This window comes from Antennarius striatus, chromosome 18, assembly GCF_040054535.1.
Source record: "Antennarius striatus isolate MH-2024 chromosome 18, ASM4005453v1, whole genome shotgun sequence".
Classification (NCBI taxonomy): Eukaryota; Metazoa; Chordata; class Actinopteri; order Lophiiformes; family Antennariidae; genus Antennarius; species Antennarius striatus.
The window spans coordinates 10902004-10922541 of record NC_090793.1 but is presented as its reverse complement, the minus strand read 5'-3'; the positions used below and the strand labels follow the sequence as shown (position 1 = coordinate 10922541).

Genomic DNA, 20538 nt, shown 5'->3' with positions numbered 1-20538 from the left:
ACAATATTATGTCAAAAAAAGCAAAAAACTGTCTCGTCTTTGCTTTACAGTCCTGTTTTAAAAGCTATTGTATTGTATTATCCTCAGTTTGACTTGTTGCAGAGGAGGAGAAAGATCTCCTCTACAATGAGAAGACTTTAATTCTGTTGGGGACCAACAAGACACCAACAAAGAGCTGGTGCTGTGTCATCCTCTCTATACCATGAAATACAAATGACCCTACCCCTGCATTGTTTATATTCACAATGTATTTTAAAGCATTGCTAATGGGAAACATCAGAATGAACTGTCACCATTTTATCCTCCGCTCCGCATTTTCATCTCCTTCCTGCACAACAATGTGATCCACGTTCATATTAAAATTCCAACACTGTTTCCTCCAGAAAGCTCTCAGAGCTGCTGCATCACTTTAAGGTTTTAGTTCATTGATGTGCTCCTCTTCTCTTAATTATTACTCTTACTTGTGGTAAGTGACATTATTTAATGCTTCGTATTTTCTCCTGATGTCTTTTGTGCTTGATCCTCTCGTTGTATGGAAAAGCTCCAAAAAAGAGAGAGGACATGCAGAGCATACATGAAGGTATAACTACCAGTGTAAGCTTTACATGTTGATTTTTTTTTTTTTTACCCACATCAATACCGCCTGAACAACAGCATGCAGCGCTGCATATCTGTGTCACGTCTTTCACTGTCTTGTTTGTGCTTGGTGACCTGATGTTGAAAGGTATGGCTGCATCCTCACTCTCTGCTGCCTCTTCTCTCGTCTCTATCCGCTAGTGCCCTGGTAGATCTTTTCATTTGTATTTCTCCTCCTTCTCTCCCTCCCTTACTGTTGTCTCGCTACTGCTTATGTTGACTTTTCATATTTTTTGTTAATAAATGCCTTCCCATGGCCATAATTACACTTACCTGTCAGGCAGAAGTGTGAACAAAGTAGGAATTTTCTCAGTTTTCACTTGCTTGCGTTGTTTCTTGTCTCCCTTGTCTCCTATGGAAAAAAAAAACCCCTCTCCGATTGTAGTTATGTTTTATCATTGTTATTACTTTCTGAGGTCTTAAATAGGTTACATTCTGATTTTTTTCAGTCCCTTTCTGACATTTTCTTCATTATGTGCTGTGGTGGGTATTGTATCGGTTAGGTTCAGCCGAGATTCAGGGACTATAAGCCTAGCATGGCATCAGGCAAATGATGTTATTTTGTATTTCTCAGTAGCTCATGACTTGTCTGTATGCGAGTTATCATTTTACGGAGACAGACGATTGATGATTTCTGTGCAAATGATTTTGCAATGTTATTTTAGTAATGTTACTGGCATGGCTTTATGGATAGCTTGGTCAACCAGTCTGTCAGTACAAATGTTTGGTCTAGACAGAAATATGGTGGATGGATTGCAAATAATTTCTTTGCTTGTCTTGTGACATTTGAGGTGCCAAGACAATGCATCTCAAAAGCTCTGGTGATCCCCTTATTTTCTCTCCACTGCTACCACAGAGTTGAGTCTTCTGGTTTTAAATGAATACCCCACTGATCTATCAATACACTGTCAAACAGATATGATTAGTGGGCTGCTTCTTTAACTCCAGTTTTTTCAAGTCTTTAGCCACAAGTGATGTTGATTCCAGTGACATCACTCAAGATCTTTTGCCAAGAATTGCATCACTCCTTCTACAGTAGTCAGCACACTACAAAACAAATGTGTCCATGATTCCGTACTAAACTTTTATGCTTTCCACTAAGACAATCGAACATTCAAGAACAACAACATCAGCACACTGATGTTCTTATTGTTGACATGGTGATGTTAGTATTTGACTGAATGTATTGTTGTGCCTACAGTAACACAAGTAAGGCCTCACAAGGTAAAGCAGTTAGCATGGCTGCTACTGTTGATCTTTCCCTGTTGCTCTTAAGGGCAGCATTGTTTGAGTGTTTGCTGAGCTCTCACCACTGATCTCCTCTTGCCAGCTATAATAATCCATGAGACTTTCTTCTACTTTTGCAAGTGCAAATTATAAAGCGATCTCCACCCAAGCAAGAATTACAGAAAATTCAATGAGAAGACAGATCCATCCAGTGCTACACAAATTAGACTGGTACCCCCCACCCCTCACTCATGGACATCATGGGTCCCTCGAGGTATCTCACCAAGGTGAAGACCATTTAGTGTCTGTCTGGTTGTAATGGCTATGACCCTGTAATAGTGCTCTCTCCCCCGTCATGCGCACATTTACGCTTAACTTCCATCATAGCCACAGCTCACATGCACCTAGCTGCCTGCAAGGTCGGAGCTGCAAAGATTGATTTCTGTGCTTCTGCTCGAGATATAATGACATGCTGAGAGCCCTGCGTCTGGATACACTCATCACCGCTGTGGTTTATATGAGCTCAGTGGTTAAATGCTGTGGTTAATATGAGCTCAGTGGTTAAATGTTACGGTTAATCATATATTCCTGCAGACTTTGGTTGATCCCTTTTCTTATGTTCCAAATGGATAATCCTGACTGTGGTCAATTAGTGTTGTGGATAATCACAGCTGGGTATAATTTGTACAGTGAGCAAAGGCTTGTTCTGTCTAATTACCATTATTGTGGTGGGCTCTGTGCTGGGTAATGGCACCTATGGTTAAATTGTCTCTCTAATTTTCTGCAAGTGTCTAGAATCTGAATCTGAGATTTGAGAGAGAAAGTGGCATTGCGGTTGATCGTGTCATACAGGAGTCATGAACTCGCACTGCCAGAGTCAAAGGAAACTCGTGTTTTATCAACATGTGATACTTGTGTGGGTTTTGTAGAATGTTTTTCTTACTTACTGCTTATCAGAAAGCAGGAAATTAAAGGATTACAATCGAAAACAAGCAGAACTCCCCCTCAACTTGACTCCGGCTGCCACTCGATACAGATCTCAGGAAAATGCATGTTTCCTCTGGGATAAGAGTATTCATGGTCATTTTAATTCTATGATGGGAAAAAATACTATTCAAGATAATTGTTTTGGAAAATAAATGCTTAAACTAGGAAATGGGAATGCAGAATTGGTGGAGGGTTATTGTCTAGTGAAGAAAATAAATCGCATTATTTTGTATTTGTTTTCCCCCCCCTAGGCTTTTTTTACATTATTTAATGAAGAATTTAGTCCAAGAGAAGTTTCCACAAATTAGACTATTTTTATTAATAGAATATTCGGTACATGCTGCATTTTTTATCATCATTATTATTTTAGTTACCCTTGACTTCTTTAAACCCTTGTGTCTTCAGTCACAGTGATCTTGATATTTCATTTGCAGTTGTTCCTCCTTTCACTGTCAGCCATGCATGCCCTTTCTGTCATTTGCTGCTCTCATTGTTATTAAACTGAAGCTATGATTGGAGGAAACAGCAAACTGACATTTTCCTTGTCTCCATGGATACAGGCAATTGTGGACACTGTTGACAACCTCCTGAGACCCGAAGCTCTGAAATCCTGGAGAGACATGAATTCCACAGAACAAAGTCATGCCGCCACAATGCTCTTGGATACACTGGAGGAAGGGGCGTTTGTCCTTGCAGAAAATCTGATCGAGCCAGCAATCGTAAAAGTGCCTGCAGTGAATATCAGTAAGTTCCTCTCTAATCTGAACTATAAAACAGATGCAGCTTGACATCTTCATTTGTTGGTCACAATTCATGTTGCAGATGGTTAATTTTCTTCTTTGCAGGAGTAAAATTAGCCTCACAGTTATTTATCTCCCCACCTATATATTTCAATAAGCTCATTTCAAAAACCTCAAGCTGTCACATTTTAACTCCATCGACTACCTGTCAATCAAGTGTCCAACCAATCACGGTGCATCTGCCAGAAGGAATCACGTGAACAGTAAGCCGTAAGGCATCGGGCAGCGAGGCTTTTTGTTGCGGTTACGCCTTTTGTCCACACGACAACGAAGATATCCAGGACAAAAACGCTGGCCAAAGTGACGTTTTTTGAAAACGACGGGTCTGCGTTGTCTTATGTACGCTGTAACCGAAACTTTGTCTACCTGGGAGATGTCTCCCTGCGATGAAAACCGCTGTGACGTTAGTGTGTGTGACCCGTCTCTACGTGTACACACAGAATGGACGGAGTTAAAACCAGCTATTTTCTGACGTATAAAGTTTATATATTTATTTATTCATTCATTCACATTCCTCGCTGATGCCAGTTCTGGGTCAGACTGGGATGCGCTGTCTGCTGGTGGGTGAACTCTGTGATGGAGGTCGTCCTCCAGGAGGGACGGCCCGTTTTTGGAGTTGTTATGGTTATAATCGTGTTGATCAACGCACTTATGCAGCTATGTGTGGACATGGCCTGATCCAGGTAGTGGTTCGGTTTGTGCCGTGAGCTTTGACAGCAATATCAGGCCTGTGTTTTCTAAAGCAGGGGAAATATTGTCCAAAAAAAAAAAATCACGTAAGACCTGCCACAGTTGACAAAAGTGTTTTTAAATTTAAACCAATGATATGACCCAAGTATAATCACTGGATATACCTCAACATTACAAAAGCACAATCTTTGTCCATACCCCAACCACCCTCCCCTTACGGTATTTTCATTTTCGTAATGTCCAATGATCATTTTCCATACTGTCAGTTGTGTGTGTGTGTGTGTGTGTGTGTGTGTGTGTGTGTGTGTGTGTGTGTGTGTGTGTGTGTGTGTGTGTGTGTGTGTGTGTATGTGTATTTGTTAAACAAAAGTAATTTGCCGATGGGAACTGTTAATAAATTTATTTGATTTTTTATTTTTTACACACACACACACACACACACACACACACACACACACACACACACACACACACACACACACACACACACACAGTGGACTGCCATCACTAAAAATATACATGTCTTGCATATTTCCTTATTTTGCTGACATTTTTATTCACAGGCTTTCTACAAAATGCCACACACTTCAAACTCATGCCACTGATATTTTAGCATCCAGCAGATGTCGTACTAGAGCAGATGAAGCCTCATGAAGCTTCGAACCGCAGTGAACCGATTGGGATGAATCGCTTCAATGCTTCATGGGGCTTCATCTGCCCATCACTAACTATACATGGAGTTCCCAGTAAACATAATTTTAGAGTCATAACTGTTCCAACAATTTTCATGTTTTTGAGCAGAAAGTCCAAACAACAGGAACGACACCGAAAATGGCAACGAATCCTGAGTGAAACTAGCTGGTTAGCACGGACAGTCTGTCCAGCTATGGTTTCTGTTTGGAATGGGACAATCGATGTAGTATCCAAAATGTTCCCCGAGCATCTGACAAAAACGCTGTTCAAGTAACTACATACAGTTCTGTTCATGTAGTCAGCTAACAGAACGATCACTTCTCTAAAATTTCTTTTCCACTTACTCCTTTGACAGATGCCTTTTCTTTTAACGTTAGCTCCTTTCCCAATCTCACCATTAGTTAGCTTTTTGTCTCCAATTAGCCTGTTAACATCATCTACGGCTTCGCAATGTCCGCCCAGCGCAATCCATGATTTGCTAACACAAAGTCATTACATCGCCAAGTTGATTTAGGACTACGATGGGTGTGCTCGGTTTATAATACCAATACATTTGTTGTCAAATGTTTGGTATGAAGTCTGATATTATTGTTTTATCGTGGAATTTCCACGGGTTCCCGCTAGTTTTTTTTTTAATGTTGTTAAGGGGAATGATACAAGAAATGAGTACTCCACAGTTAAAGATTAAACCAGCCTAATGTTTGCATTAGCAACCTCATCTCCATCCATAGGTCATCTTTGCACAGTGAATTGTCATATCGCATATGACAGTTCACTGCATATGAATTGCCCTATGATTCATCGTCTTTGTCGCATACCTCACTGATTTTTAATCTTTTTTCATAAACCTGATTGGATGCATGCTGCACAGAGAAAAGAAACAACAGAAACATTTGAATAGGATTGTTCCACTCTGAGTACTCCATCTGCTTTCTTCAAGCCTTGCCCATTAAGTGGTAGTTAGCTAAACTGATAAGGACTGGTTGCTGTAGCATAGGCACTGATTTATGCATTGTGTAATATTCTGTATATTGACCACTTAATCACTGCATTCAGGCTGTTTTTATGAGCCTGTCAGGTTCCTGCTTATCTGCGCAACAGAGGTAATAACAGGCAAAGAAACATAAACGCTGTTGTCTGAAGAAAGACACAGCCTTACAGCACAGCGCACATGACCTCTGGTGAAGAATTGAAGAAAATAGTTAGTCAATCGTTTTTTCAAAGCCCAAATGGCGCCATAGGTAAAACATGAAGGGAAAGGGGAGTGAGAGGATAGAGCAAGCTAAAAACTAGACAGAGCCAACCAGAGAACAAGTCCTCATCTCTGTCTGTCAGAAGCCATCAATCATAGGAGGGAAGGCTGTTTCTGATGGGAGGAAGTGTGCTGATACTTGTGTCCTCCTGACCCTTCAGCAATTTCACACATCAAAGGGAGCACCACCCAGCAGCTGGCATACCGGAGTGAGGGGCTACAGGAATTTGGAGGATTTTCAGAGATATGCTCTTCGAGCCCAGAGTTATCTGAACTCACAGGGGGAAAGAAAAAGTTAAACCTCAATGATATTTTTGATCCTCTGAATAATTTGACATTCATGGTGTTGTTGGATCTTTGTTCATTCTCCACCGCTATGCTTGTTGTTATTTTTCTTTTGGTCTTGGTTAGGACACTTTTGCAATACAAATCAGCAGCTTAGTGACACATTTTTTTTACATGAAAGAAACCTCTATAAGGTCTTGCAAACAAGACATTTTGCTGGTGTTGCACGTACCTCATTAGGGCAGACAGTAGAGCTCATTAAACAAAATGCACAATTTAAAAATCCATTCTTGAAATGTAATGCATCGCTCTTCTCCTACCATTTTTTCAGTGCTGGATGTGTACGTGTTAAGCACTGATGGCCAGGTTCAAGACTTCAGGTTTCCGCAGACGAACAGAGGTGGATCATCTCTTCAACTCTCGTCCAACACTGTCAAAGTCAACAGCAAAAACGGTGAGAAAAAAGCTGTGTTTGCATTAACTCTTAAGCTTAAGATAGAAAGAGATTAGCGTAGCTTGACTTTAAACTGGAATCTACATAATATATGTACAACTGCAAAACTCTTGCAATGACTTTTATTCAGTGAAACTCTCCAATTGAAATGTCACAATCAGTTTTTGTGTTTAGCTACATGATCCCAGAGAAATCAATTGGTGACATTTCCTAATCCATAGTTTACATGAATGTTTTTTGTAAGAATATTTCTAAATTAAAAGATTAATTACTCCTTGTTATTGTGGGTTGTAGGTGTGGCCAAGCTGGTGTTTGTGCTCTACAAACACCTGGGTCAGTTCCTCAGCACAGAAAATGCCACACTGAGGGGAATGGCAGACGTAAACAAGCGTAACCTCTCTGTCACTGTCAACTCCCACATCCTGTCAGCTTCTATAACCAAGGAGTCCAGCCGTGTTTTTGTGACTGACCCCGTGATCTTCACACTGGAGCACCTGGATGTAAGTCTCCTCCTGATATTCCCCCAGACAACCCCCTCCAGCATGGCTGTTAAAAACCTGAAATGGCTAAAACATTGAAGGTCATTGTTGTATTACTGTTATAGAGAGTCTGCCAGAGAAAACAGAAAGAAAATCGGTGTCATTGCACATGTTTGGTTTATTTTGTTGTTGTTGTTTTGCTACGGAGAATGAATCTACCGGTAATTGATTTCTGTATTTGGATCCTTTTCATCTCTTTTCTTCCAACAATCCATCATGTTATAAGAATTGTATTAACCTCTGAAACAAACAAGCAATGCAGCAGGTACACCAACACATGGTTACAGATATGAAATATAAAAGAGATATGTTTGTACTTTTATGCATATTTCACCACATTTTTCATATATGTTTAATCAATTACTCTTTTTCTGCATTTGTGTTTTACAGAAGGAGCACTACTACAACCCCAACTGCTCCTTCTGGAATTACTCCGAGCGCAGCATGATGGGCTACTGGTCCACTCAGGGATGTAAACTGCTGCAAACCAACAAAAGCCACACTACTTGCTCCTGCAGTCACTTGACCAATTTTGCAATCCTCATGGCTCATCGGGGAAATGTAGTAAGTGGCTCCAACCCTATGGGTTGCATGAGTTACTTTTCTATCTCAGTTAGTTTGTCTTCCATCTCACTGGCAGATTCATGCACACATGGCAAGAACAAGAATGGCATTTCAGTATAGATAATTAGATTATTGCTGCAGGAGAAGGTAAGGGTGGGGAAGAGAAAGTAAGGTGGTGCTGGGTGAGGGGAACAGTGAAGAAAAAGAAGCAGGCTGTCACTTTAAAACAGCGAGATTGTGGATCAGGAAAGCTGGTGCCATACTGTTATCAGATGTAATTACATTTTTCCTATAGTCAATGTCTAATATTCCGCCATGATTATGAACCTGATAATTGTGGTTAACGGTATTACCTCAACTGTAACTCATTTTTCCATCTCTGTTGAAGTGATGCAGGACATGTTTAAGTTGTGAAATGAAATTGTATTCCAATTACATGATAACTGACATCTGTAGCAGGAGCCTTGCCAGTTATAAATGTGGAGGGTAAGTTTGTGGTTTGTCTAATAATAAGGCCCAAGTTACGAACTCTGTCCCTGTTGTCTGTCTCAACTTCAGCCATATCCACAGCTTGAGACTATAGCCTTCGGACAAACCTCAGACTCACCGATTCCCCACACATCACTTCAGCTGCAGCCCTTAATAACATTACAAATACCACAGGAGGTGTTGCCTCACTTTTTAGGCCATGTCCTTTTTTACGATTGAACCTGCAATTTTCCCATATGCCCCACCGGTGCCCTGTCTCGAAACATGCTCAGTTTTAGATTCTCTGTAACACAGTATGATTTGACTTCAAAAGGCAAACCTACACGTGGATGTTACATCACATGGTCTCGTTTCTTTAAGATGGTTTTTCAGCTGATGTCAGTCTCTTCAGCATGGGCCCCATAATGTGATGTGTGCATGTATGCTTTGAGTGGCAAATGTTGTCAAATTAAAGGATAGATTCACAATTTTCCAAGTCTGTCTTCATGCAGTGTTCAGTAGAATATTTTATTTATTTAGTCTAGCTGCACTGAGCATTTCTTTACTCAACAAATTATAATGAAGCAAATGTTGATTGCACAATTTACTAGTGGCTGCTTCACTGTAAGAGTATGTCTGCTGCCAGGGAAAAAAAATCTCCTGGGAGAATGAGGGCTGACTGTTGATCCAATGAGGTCAGCGGCCTCACACTATTTCTATCTTTCTTTGCTTTCAAGGTCCCATTACAGACAAGATGAATGAATAAATTTCCTCTTTCACCCTGTTGAGAGTTTCTACTGTGAGGACAATGAAGACTGAGATAGAACTGTTTTTAGGCACCCACAATCATAGCACTATGGAAGTGCTGGGGTGCGGGAAGTCTGTAAAGTAATCCTTTCCTAATGCAATGCAGTCCTTTTCATTGATGGGGTCAACATTCCTTGTTTTATGCAAAAGTTTGTCTGAAAAGCTAAAAGGAGACATTGGGTAGCTTTCCTGTACAGTAGTTTATATACAGTCTGTTTTGATACTATCACCCATTCATTGCTGCTCAGTGGGAAAGCACCATCTCAGGCAAGAAGGCTGTAATTCAGATTTAGCTTCAGACTGCAGATTTACTGGCTTTAAATGAAGTTGAATTCTCAGAGCAAGGAGTTAGGATTTTCTTTCCCACTTCTCTTCAATTAAAACAACATAAAGAAGTAATTTTTACAAGCCAGTATAAACAAGATGAACTAGACTGACTCTGTAGCTGTCATGCATCAGTCGAGGCTGAAGAATTCTACTAATGTCTCTCTTGCTTTTGTGGCCCACAGCCCACCACTTTGTAAAACTGGAAATACACCCTGTCCTGGAAAACAGTGTGCAAAACAATTATATCTTGATCATTAATTAGGTTGTTTCCTGGCCAATGCCCCGAACAGGTTTGATGGAAATTGATATATATTTTTGGCATAATCTCGCTAACAAAGAAACAGACCTATGAGCACTGATGGGAAAAAGCAATGTTTCTATATTCATACAAATAAATTGTTGTTATTGGTTGCTTTAAGACAGACTCGTGGACAATTTCACTCAAAAACACACTTTAAATAAAGTATCTAGAAGAAGCTTTTCATTAGGTTAGCATTTGTATATGTTAATGCATAAATCTGATTGTTAGTGTGTCATTTCTGTTTGTCTGCAGGGGCACGGGAGTGTCCACGAACTTCTTCTCACCGTCATCACTCGGATGGGTATTGCAGTGTCCCTTGTCTGTCTGGCCATTAGTCTCTTCACCTTCTGCTTTTTTAGAGGTCTGCAATGTGACCGCAACACCATCCACAAAAACCTCTGCCTCAACCTCTTCTTTGGCGAGCTTGTTTATCTCGTGGGCATCAACATGACAGAACCAAAGGTATTGTGAAAACTGTGCTGTATAGTAGAGCATATGTGTCAAACTCAAGGCCCGCGAGTCACATCTGGCCCGTCATACAATTACATCCGGCACCAAAAATCGTTTTACATTTATCTGTTATTATTGCTATTAATGGCCAGGCGATATGAATCAATGATAACACACACACACACTACATATCTCAAAATGCAGCACAACAGATGCCTTGCCAAACAATAGGTTACTTTGGAACATTCCGGCATCATTCAAGCCAAGCATCTGACATAATTTGGCTGACATAACAGCACATCTCAACGTCTTGAACCTTCAGCTCAAGAGACCACATGATCACTGACATGTATGATGTAGGGAAGGCATTTCAAGTGAAGCTGCTCTTATGAGAGACACAAATAACTTGCGTCATGGGAAGTATTGGGACACTAAAGACAAAGAACAACACTACAGTGCCCTCACAATTTATTCACTTCATTCTTGAAGCAATGCCTGAGCTCTGTCTCCGTGCAGCTCAAACCTTGTACATGTTTGGTAGCAGGTAACTGTGAGAAAGTGTGTAACCGATATGAAACTGCCCTGGGACAAACTTCTGTGTGCTATTTTGTTCATCTTCTAATTGATGAAGATGAACAAAATAGCACACAGAAGTCGTCTCAGTGATGAACACCTGCAGTCCATCCTGAGAATTTCCACAACACAAGATTGTACCAAAAGTAAATGAACTTTTTGCCAAGAAGAGATGCAAAATATCCAGCTAAGACAAAACATCATAAGTGCAAAGAAAACTGAATGTCTTAATTTTTTATTTTTACTTTTGTGGAAAAGCATAATTATATATATTTTTTCATGTTTTTTACAGCATGCTCATAGTTGTAACTTTTCTAATTTTGACAAGAGATATATTTATAGAGAGCAAAGTAATTAAAGTTATATAATGTTTAAGTTTACAGGTATTTATTGTGCAATAATATTTCTGTGAGTTTGACACGCCTGCTGTAGAAGTTTTTAACTTTCATTCTGCTGATAGATAAGTTCGTCTGAGGTACTTAATCTTCTGACTTAAATTTTTTCTTCGCATTTTCTTAGAACAACTTTACAGCTGGAAACAAAAACACTTTTTTAGATATCTATGATGCTGATTCATGCTCAAAATTATCAAATAATGGCTCAGGATGTTTATCTTATTCAATAGCTCCCTAATTCCATGCAGGATTTTATTTAGAACTCTTCTGATAAATTTATGTTGTTGAGATTGGCAGTGTAACTGAAGGCATAATTTGTATAGTCGTCTTCAGATCAGTCCTCTATGAAGTGTATAATACAATTCATAATTTGTATTTTAATAGTGGACCCAACACAGATTCATGTGAAATAGGTGAAATAAATAAATGTAATCAATAGAAAACCTGAACACTTTCATATTCCATGTGGTGTTTCTGGTGATGTTAATTTAATTTGACAGGTTTATTGAGTAGTTATAGGATTCAAATACATATGATCTCCTCCTTGTGGTCTTGTAATAAATCAGTTTACAAAAGGTTTGACCTGACATTCATCTTTGGTATTTAACACACATTGCATATTGTTAGCGCTTGGCCACTGGCTGCCGGTGCAACAAGCTGAACAGTTGGCTTTATACACATCCAGCGTAATTTTGAATAAGTCAGTCTCCCCACCTAATGAATGAGGCCTTTATTCAGTTTAATTTCTGTTTTGATGAACTGTTGGGGTATATAACTGGTGCTTAAGCAGCAAAATGCACTAACCAGTTTCTCCATTGGTTTTGTTGATAAGAGCCGTTTAAAGAAAGCTTAAACCTACAAATATTGTAAGAATTTGTACATTTAAATTCGAAACATTCGGGTTAAACTGTTTGAGTTAAGAGTGATCAGACATTCTGAGTAAGTAGAAAACATCAGATTTACTTCTGTGTGTGTGATATGTTTTCCCCCTCTCAGCTGGTGTGTTCCATCAACGCTGGCATTCTCCACTTTTGCTTCCTGGCTGTGTTTGCCTGGATGTGTCTTGAGGGTGTGCAGCTCTACCTCATGCTGGCTGAGGTGTTTGAGAGCGAGTTCTCACGCAGGAAGTACTACTACCTGGCTGGGTACCTTGTCCCGGCTTTGGTTGTGGGCATCTCTGCGGCCGTTGACTACAGAAGCTACGGCACACGGCAAGCGTGAGTGTGGCATCTATGCAAGAATTCAATATAGAATTAGTCACATCAGTCCACCCATCTACTCATTGGGACTTTCATGCAGGCATTTATTGTATGTGCTAATAATAGTAACAGCACAGAGGTTTGTCCACCTCTGTCCCCTTTTAACAGACAAAGTTAGACCTTTGGCTGTTAAAACGAAAACTGCAGTATTTATGACTTCTTCTTCTTCCAAGCCGATCTGATGTGCTCCTTTTATTCTCTCCATGTGGATAATTGCCGATCTTGTCAGTTAAAACTTTATGCACTCTCCTGCTGGTCTTCATCCAAGTAGTGGGCTTTATGCCTGCTATCCTCTTATTTATGGGATTTAGGTACTGTAAACTCAGTTTTTATTGGCTGTAGGCTGTGCTTCATTTCTGTTTCCTGGTGAAAAAGACACACTGATGTGCAATTCATTCACAAACCATCTAGAACATATTGTTTACGGATTTGTCTTGCGTACATGGCTCGACTTCCTGCATTTGTAGACATTTTCAGACTGTGAAGTCATGAGTCCAATAACCACTAACTTTTACACTGTAACTTCTTGTGGCTTTATTCCACTACTCCCTCAAGGTCGGGGTTTCTTCTCTGTAGTCAGAGAAGTCTATTTTGTTACTGCTCCCAATCATCCACCACTGCAGGACCATGGTGGTGGAAGCACAACTTTCTTTTTGCAGCAAGGTGATTTAATGAACTTTACTTACCTTTTGCTCTCCATAGGTGTTGGCTGAGAGTTGACAACCATTTTATCTGGACGTTCACTGGACCTGTAATTGTCATAATTTCGGTAAGTTGAAATTTTGTGTACCTGTGCGCTCACTTTTTTTCCTTTAAAAAAAGCTTTGAAATCAGTGTACAGATTTTCTCTCTGTCGCTAGTGACAGCCTCTTAGCTCTGCTTTCTCTGATCAATTTGCATGAAAGGAAAGTGGTCCCATAATAGCTGACACAAAGGCCTTGTTCAGACTAGTCGCCTATATCCGATTTTTAGCCCATCCAGATTGATGTTGCATATCTCGTGTGTAGTCTGAACAGTCCCAATCAGATTTTTGCGGGACGGATGGAAACCACATTCGGGAGGTAGTTTCGTGTCGGATAGGAACAGAGGCAAATACTCCGATCAGATATGGCGGACCACGACGTCATATTCGCGACACGAGAGAAAGGCGCCAGAAGGAAGCGTCACGCATTACGGAGCGGTAAAAAATGGAAGAAGGCATTGACGATGTCTGGTGTGTATGAGATTTTTTCCACCTCTACCAGACAGTGATATCGCCAATACGCTAAGATAACAAAACTTCACGTTCGTCGTCGTTGTTGGGGTTGCCGCCTTCGCAATTATATGACATCACGCATTATGCTCACTGAGCGACGACTCGTCAGTTCGGCTGATAATGTGGTCCAGTCTGAACAGAGCCACAACTCATTTGGACACACTGTGAACAGTCATCCCTAAAAATCAGATATGGAAGGAAATCTGATATGCCTGCAGTCTGAACTGGGCCAAAGACATCAGTATGCACTCAGCTATGAAATCCTCTGAAATCACAACCGGTGACCAGCGACATTGGAAAAACTGTTTATTCCTTGCTGTACATCTACAGAAATTTACTCCCGCATTCATTTCTGGCAGAAATCATCACAGGCATGAAGGTCATTTGCTCAGTGGGAAAACAAGGCTAGTGATGGTGGAGGGTGAACATGGAAGTCAGGAGTGGGTTGGCCTCACAGCCATTACCACAGCTCATAGCCCTGCTGAGTATCACAGCCAATTGTAGCACACAGACATCACCATCTTCTATCTTCACCTTTTAATATTTCATGTGTTGCAGACACACACACACACACACGCACACACACACACACACAGGCGCGCGTATGTGTTTGCATGCATAATGTCTGAGCAAACACACAGCATATTCAGGCACATACTTAAACACACATGTAAATCTGTCCATATGCCGTTAATACGTGTAAAACCTATGTGCTGAGTCAGCAGTGCTGTTTTTTGGGGGGTTTTTTTACTGTGTTTGGCACACAAGCCAGAAAAATTACACTGCTGTGTTAGTCTCTAGGAGACTGAGCATGAGGGGGAGTCCATTTGCACTTTGCCTCAGTTGTGTGCAGTGTCTCCCGATCTTCTCGCCCCGCAGTCTGTCTGTCTGACTGGGTCTGTGTCATCTCTTGTGGCAATGTTGAAAGAATCTCCAGCCACTCGGCTCTTTAGGTCATAATTCCAACCCTGTGGCTGCGAGACAAAGTTCAACATCACTCAAAGCATGATCTGAACAGATCCTCTTAATCTCTCTTATTTCTCCATTTAAAAAAAAAAAAAGTTTATACTGTTTATGTGGGTTTTCTTTTCACTCTGATGGTTCCATCTTTCATCAACAATTAAGCATTTTCATTAGAATCATAGATATTTTGCTTTGTTTTCCTTGCAGGTAATAATGATTTTTTTATATAATGGTTCCTTTGTGTGTCATAGATAGTCATGCTATGGAATGGATGTATGTAATTGCAAGAAATCTGGATATACTGTACAGTATATTATAGCTTTTCTTTTAACATGTACTGAAGATCATTTCAAAGTTTTTCTATAGTATCTGTAAAATTGAAGCACGTCTCCTCTCTTTCCCACGGTGGCCACAGGCCCTCCAGTGAATACACAGGGACAACCTGAGATGTTGGAAAACTTTATGGATATTTGGCTTGAATCACGTGAATGTTCTACTGGCTTTCATGGCTCAACTAAGGACTGTTTATAAAATATGGTGCTCAGCCCTGTTCTTTCCTGTCTTTGCTTTTCTGTCTAAACATCAGATCTGTATGGAGTAGATATACATTCTGATGTTGAATAGGGACTTGTACTTTAGGATTCACTATAATGTTGAACACAAAAGCAAAGGGAGCCTTTCAGTGCAGCTTGTGTGGAAAGAGATGTATGAAGTGTCTAAAGCTTCAACGACTCACTTATTATTTTCCTTTGCATGAGTTGCTTAATGACTTTCATTGAGGTGCTGCATTTTATTCTTCCTTACAGTAATGGTATATTAGAAAACACTATACCACTAGAAAGTAAACAGACAGATATGAGTGTTAGCAACCAGTATTAGAATGTAACTAAGCAGATTGACTTGCGTACAAATTTGACTACTGTAAAAGTTTTCATGCCAAAATTGTTTGGGAACTATTTTTACAAATTTATTTTTCATGAAACTATTCCAGATGTGATGGTTTTAGCTTCTCAGTTTGGGAGGTTATCTGTACTCCCTTTAAGTTTGTTTTTTTTTAATTATTTTAAGGTAAAATAAGTATTGGCTCTGTCTAAATGAGATTTGAGTTCTTTTCTAATCTTTTCTCCCCCAGCAGCCACAGCAGTAAAATGTTGCTTTCATATTAATTTATTAGCAATAATAACATGGCTGAGTTTCTCCCAAATTATCCATTTTGCAGTAAGGCTCTGATTTTGTCTTGCTCCATAAATCAAGTGCTACCTTTTCCTTCCCACCCCCCTCAGTCATGCTGTGGCATTTTTATTTCAGCCTAAGTCAAGATAATGGCAAGAGAGCCTTTGTTCAGTTAGAAAGGTGAAACCAACTAAGTGGTAGACAGGAAATTGTCACATGGTGCATGGATACACACAGAAAATGCACACACACACATCTGCACGGGGAATTTCGAGTATATTGGGAGAGCAGGTGGTGACAGTTCCTGCACACCGTAGCCCAGAGGCTAGCACTAAGTAGTTTCATCACAATCTACTATTAATGAGATGTTTTAAAGCGGGTGAGGGTCTGTGCAAAATATGGAAGACAGTTGATATAGTTTTTATCATCTCAGGAATAATTGAATAAAACAGACATTCTGTCAGTATTTTGAACTCATTTAATTTTTATTTATTTATTTATTTTTATTTCAAAAAGCAGTACACGATTTCCGTTTGATAGATGTCGCTACACCGGCTAGCTCCATAACCGAAAACATCAAGTTTGCCCCAAAAAGCTGACTTAAATCTGATTTGTTCTTGTGACTGCTGATAGTCAGGCAGACTGTGAAACACACCCAGTGTGTCTACCACATCGCCTTACAGTTAATGATGCCAGGTAATGGTAGAATTTCAGATTTTAGTCTATACAAATACTGCACAAGTTCTTTTTTCCATATGTAATGCCTAACGTTGTAGGTCAGTTCAGTATTTCCTCTGTCACTGCAGCAACAGGAATTGGATGCCTGTCTAAGTGCAGTCTGTTAACTCTGATCTTCTTCTGTTTTGACAGGTCAATGTCATCCTCCTGTTGGTGACGATGTTCAAAATGGTGAAGCACTCCACCTCTATAAAACCTGACTCTTCCAGGCTGGGGTGTATCAGGTGAGGAGTGTCACTCAGAGAGATGATTTGGCTACATTGTGTGTAAAAAAAAGAAAAACAGCGTGAAAAAAAAAAAAAAATTGCACCACCTCCCTCAATTTTTGAAAAGCTGTATTCAAGCAGCATTTTAAATTTGTCTTCACATGAACCAAACTAAAAAAATATTCTCCCTTTCAGATTGTTCTATGGCCTGTAGACTAGGTGCTGCCTTTTTAGTTCATTTTATGATTCCAGTATTTGCCCTACGTAGGATTATATTGCCTTTTTATATCCTCATAACAGCTTTTTTGACCTTTTGTATCTATTTTCCACTGCCTTGGTATACCTTGGCATGGTTTCTGGTTTTCATGAAACATGTACTCAACATTATGCCTCATAGATAAAATAGAAACAAGCATATCCACCCCCACCTCTTTACTTCCTCTGAGCTAGATAAAAAGACATTTAATTTGAGGCAGTTCAGTTCGTTTTCGAGGGTATTTTTTAGTATTTTGAAAGACACTTTATGATGCTGCAGTTTAATCTGTAGATGTCAAAACTCATTAACTCATTTTTATTAATTAGGGTGCTTCTGAAATTCATTTTATATTTAGTTATTGTGTCAAATTTTCAAAATGATCGATAGTATTTTGTGATTGTAAAAACAAATACATATTTTGTGGGGGGGGGGAAAAGAATCAGCTGTCATCATCAGTCAAAGTCAAAGTCAGCTTTATTGTCAAGTGTACCATACATGCACGACATACAGCACAGATGAAATTGCAATCCTCTCTGACCCACGGTAAACAGGCAGTACAACAGGCAGTACAACATAGGCAGTACAACACGGGCAGGACAACACAAGCAGTACAGTATTTCATCCTTCTCAACACACCCTCATCTATTAATCAATCTCTCATGAGATATGTAATCATCCCGTTTAGTCTCTTCACTGCTTTTTCTCAGGGTGACTTGCTTCTCTGTCATGTAACAATAATGAACAGCCATCGCCATTCAAAGGGACTGTGAAGCTACCTTTTTTCCTCAAGGCGCTCTTGGAAGCCGCCTAAAGGAAATTCTGCTTTGTTTGCATTTTCTTTTGCCAAGAAAGAACCACAGAAGCATTTTCTGATTTGGCAGCTAATAAGAAAAGTACATTTATACCAAAACTTTGTATCGGCATTTATTCGGTATGCCATCACTACTTTTCCAAAAAGAAAGTAGCAAACGAGGGTGTTGCTTTTTTTTTTTTTTTTTACCAGGCTGTTGCACAGTAGCAGAAATGTCAAAGTATCTAATGACACCATCTGCTGAAATTCTGCTATTTCAACAGTTAAATTAAAGCTGCTATTTTTCTTTCACAGATCGTGGGTTTTGGGAGCTTTTGTCCTTCTTTGTCTGTTGGGGCTAACGTGGTCCTTCGGCTTGCTCTTCCTCAATGAGCCCTCAATCATTATGACTTATCTCTTCACCATCTTCAACACGCTGCAAGGAATTTTCATCTTTATCTTCCACTGCCTTCTCCAGAAAAAGGTGAGATTTTATCCATCTCTTGAATTAGTGGAATTACAGATTCTACAGATTTATGTAGGAATTAAAGAATTTTTATTTTTAATTCATTTTATTTTCATGTCCTCAACAAAGTGGGCAACATTGTCCATGTGTCTGTTCGTACATTCAATAATTCTTTCCATGCTCAATTGTAATAATAACAGCACATCTCAAACACCGTTTGCCACATAAAATGATATGGTGGGCCACATGTGGCCCCCGGGCCTTGAGTTTGACACATGTGGTGTAGGTGATATCATTAAGGACTTTGAGAGTTTCAGTGATGCAGCCATAACCACATCTAAAAACCATCAGACAGGATACTCTGAACATTCAGAAAATTGTAAGTTGCTATTCTCATTTTTTCTAACACTTTACACAGCAGTATATACGCATCAGTTGATATTTACTCCATGTGCTCTAGTTCAAAGTTATCCATGTTGTTATTCTGTGAGTCTGAGTGGTGTTGGTACAACCTGTCAAGAATAAATCCCACCTTTCATATTTAAACCCCACAAGGGGGTTTAGCTGCTGGAGGATGAATGGATGTCTCATGAAAGAAATGGTGTGACTGTTCCATCTGACTTGACCTCACGTTCCTCTGCAGGTCCGTAAAGAGTACAGCAAATGTTTCCGTCAGTCCCAGTGCTGTGGTGCTCTGCCACCTGAGGGCCCTCACAGTTCGGCCAAGACAACCACTTCACGATCCACGGCCCGCTACTCATCTGCCACACAGGTATGCATCAACCACATGGAAACTCATATAATAGATGTTTTTAGGATAGTAAGTGGGATATTTTTGGTTACAGAAATAATTTTTTTTCAGTGTATTTCTCTAAGGGATGAATCTGGTGATATTATTAATTTTTAAGTGTCAAAGACTCCTGTGAAAAGACCAAGACATCAATGAATTTATCCATGTAAAAACATAATTTCCTAACAGTGGGGTGGGTAGGGTGGAGGGAAGGGAAGGAAGGATGAGTCAGTGGTGTAGGGAGGGGTGAGAAAAATCAACTAAAAAAAAAAAAAGGTTGTTACTTGCAACAAATAGTAGCACAAACATGACAACACTCACATGTGGGGTGAACAGCAGACGGTGGATGTGCATGCAAGTCATGTTTTAAGCCCAATATTTATGTATGTGTGTTCTGTTGGATGTCCTTGGACAATATGACACTGCCAGCGTCAATAGCAGGTGTCCAGGAAAGAGAAAGCACTCGTGTCAACCTTGTCCACTCTGAAGGAATTTCTTTTTATCAGCTTGCCAAATGGTTACATGGGGGGTGCCAAAATGGAGAAAAAGAAATGGTGTAAGTTGCAAAACGACATAGATCAATTCAGTCTTCTCTATAGTCGAGTTGGGCTTTTGCCTTTCCTACTCCCCTGAAGCTAAGTAAGCTCACCACAGTCTGTATACCCATGGCCCAGCCCATCTCACCGGACAAGGTGGACAGCCTTTAGACTCCTTGATTTGCTGCCATCTTTCCAATTTTCCTGTACACCAGGGCAATGGTCTCTCTTTTCAAAGATTGCTTGGGACTGTGAGATCAAAATAATTTGCAATTTGGATCAACTCATCTTTGCGAAAGGTGTCCATCAAACTAAGGGAGGGAGGAGCCAAGAAGGTTTCGAAATTAGGCTGTAACAAATTTCCCGAGCAATTATCCCAGTTAACCAATAAAGAGTCCAAAAATCAAAGTACTTAACTTGGATCCGGGAATTCTTTAATGGATATATTACTTAATTTATTCCCAGACTAGTACTCACTTATGTTATTACCCCTCTAGGGGAAATGGAAGCAACAAAAACACCCAGACGTTAAGCCTTGAAATAAAAGTATTTAATGAACTAAACATGGTTTCGGAGCCCTGTGCAGAGGGAAGTTGCGCAAAAATAACAACACAATACAAGGGCCAATAGATGCTGCTGAAATAACTAAAATATAACC

General features: G+C 39.9%; 1 protein-coding gene across 7 annotated transcripts in view; it reads left to right on the top strand.

The window, feature by feature from the left end:
- The window catches only part of LOC137611940 (adhesion G protein-coupled receptor L2-like), a 101837-nt gene that overhangs the window by 72209 nt on the left and 9090 nt on the right, over nt 1–20538 (top strand). For 5 of the 7 annotated variants that reach the window (XM_068340130.1, XM_068340132.1, XM_068340129.1 and 2 more), the window contains exons 9-19: nt 542–580; nt 3411–3594; nt 6902–7024; nt 7319–7524; nt 7954–8127; nt 10283–10492; nt 12445–12665; nt 13410–13476; nt 16969–17060; nt 18404–18572; nt 19198–19326. In XM_068340130.1, the coding sequence (XP_068196231.1) occupies nt 542–580; nt 3411–3594; nt 6902–7024; nt 7319–7524; nt 7954–8127; nt 10283–10492; nt 12445–12665; nt 13410–13476; nt 16969–17060; nt 18404–18572; nt 19198–19326 (1614 nt within the window). The remainder of the gene's footprint in view (nt 1–541; nt 581–3410; nt 3595–6901; nt 7025–7318; nt 7525–7953; nt 8128–10282; nt 10493–12444; nt 12666–13409; nt 13477–16968; nt 17061–18403; nt 18573–19197; nt 19327–20538) is intronic. The other 2 variants (XM_068340133.1, XM_068340131.1) reach the window with 1 other exon arrangement.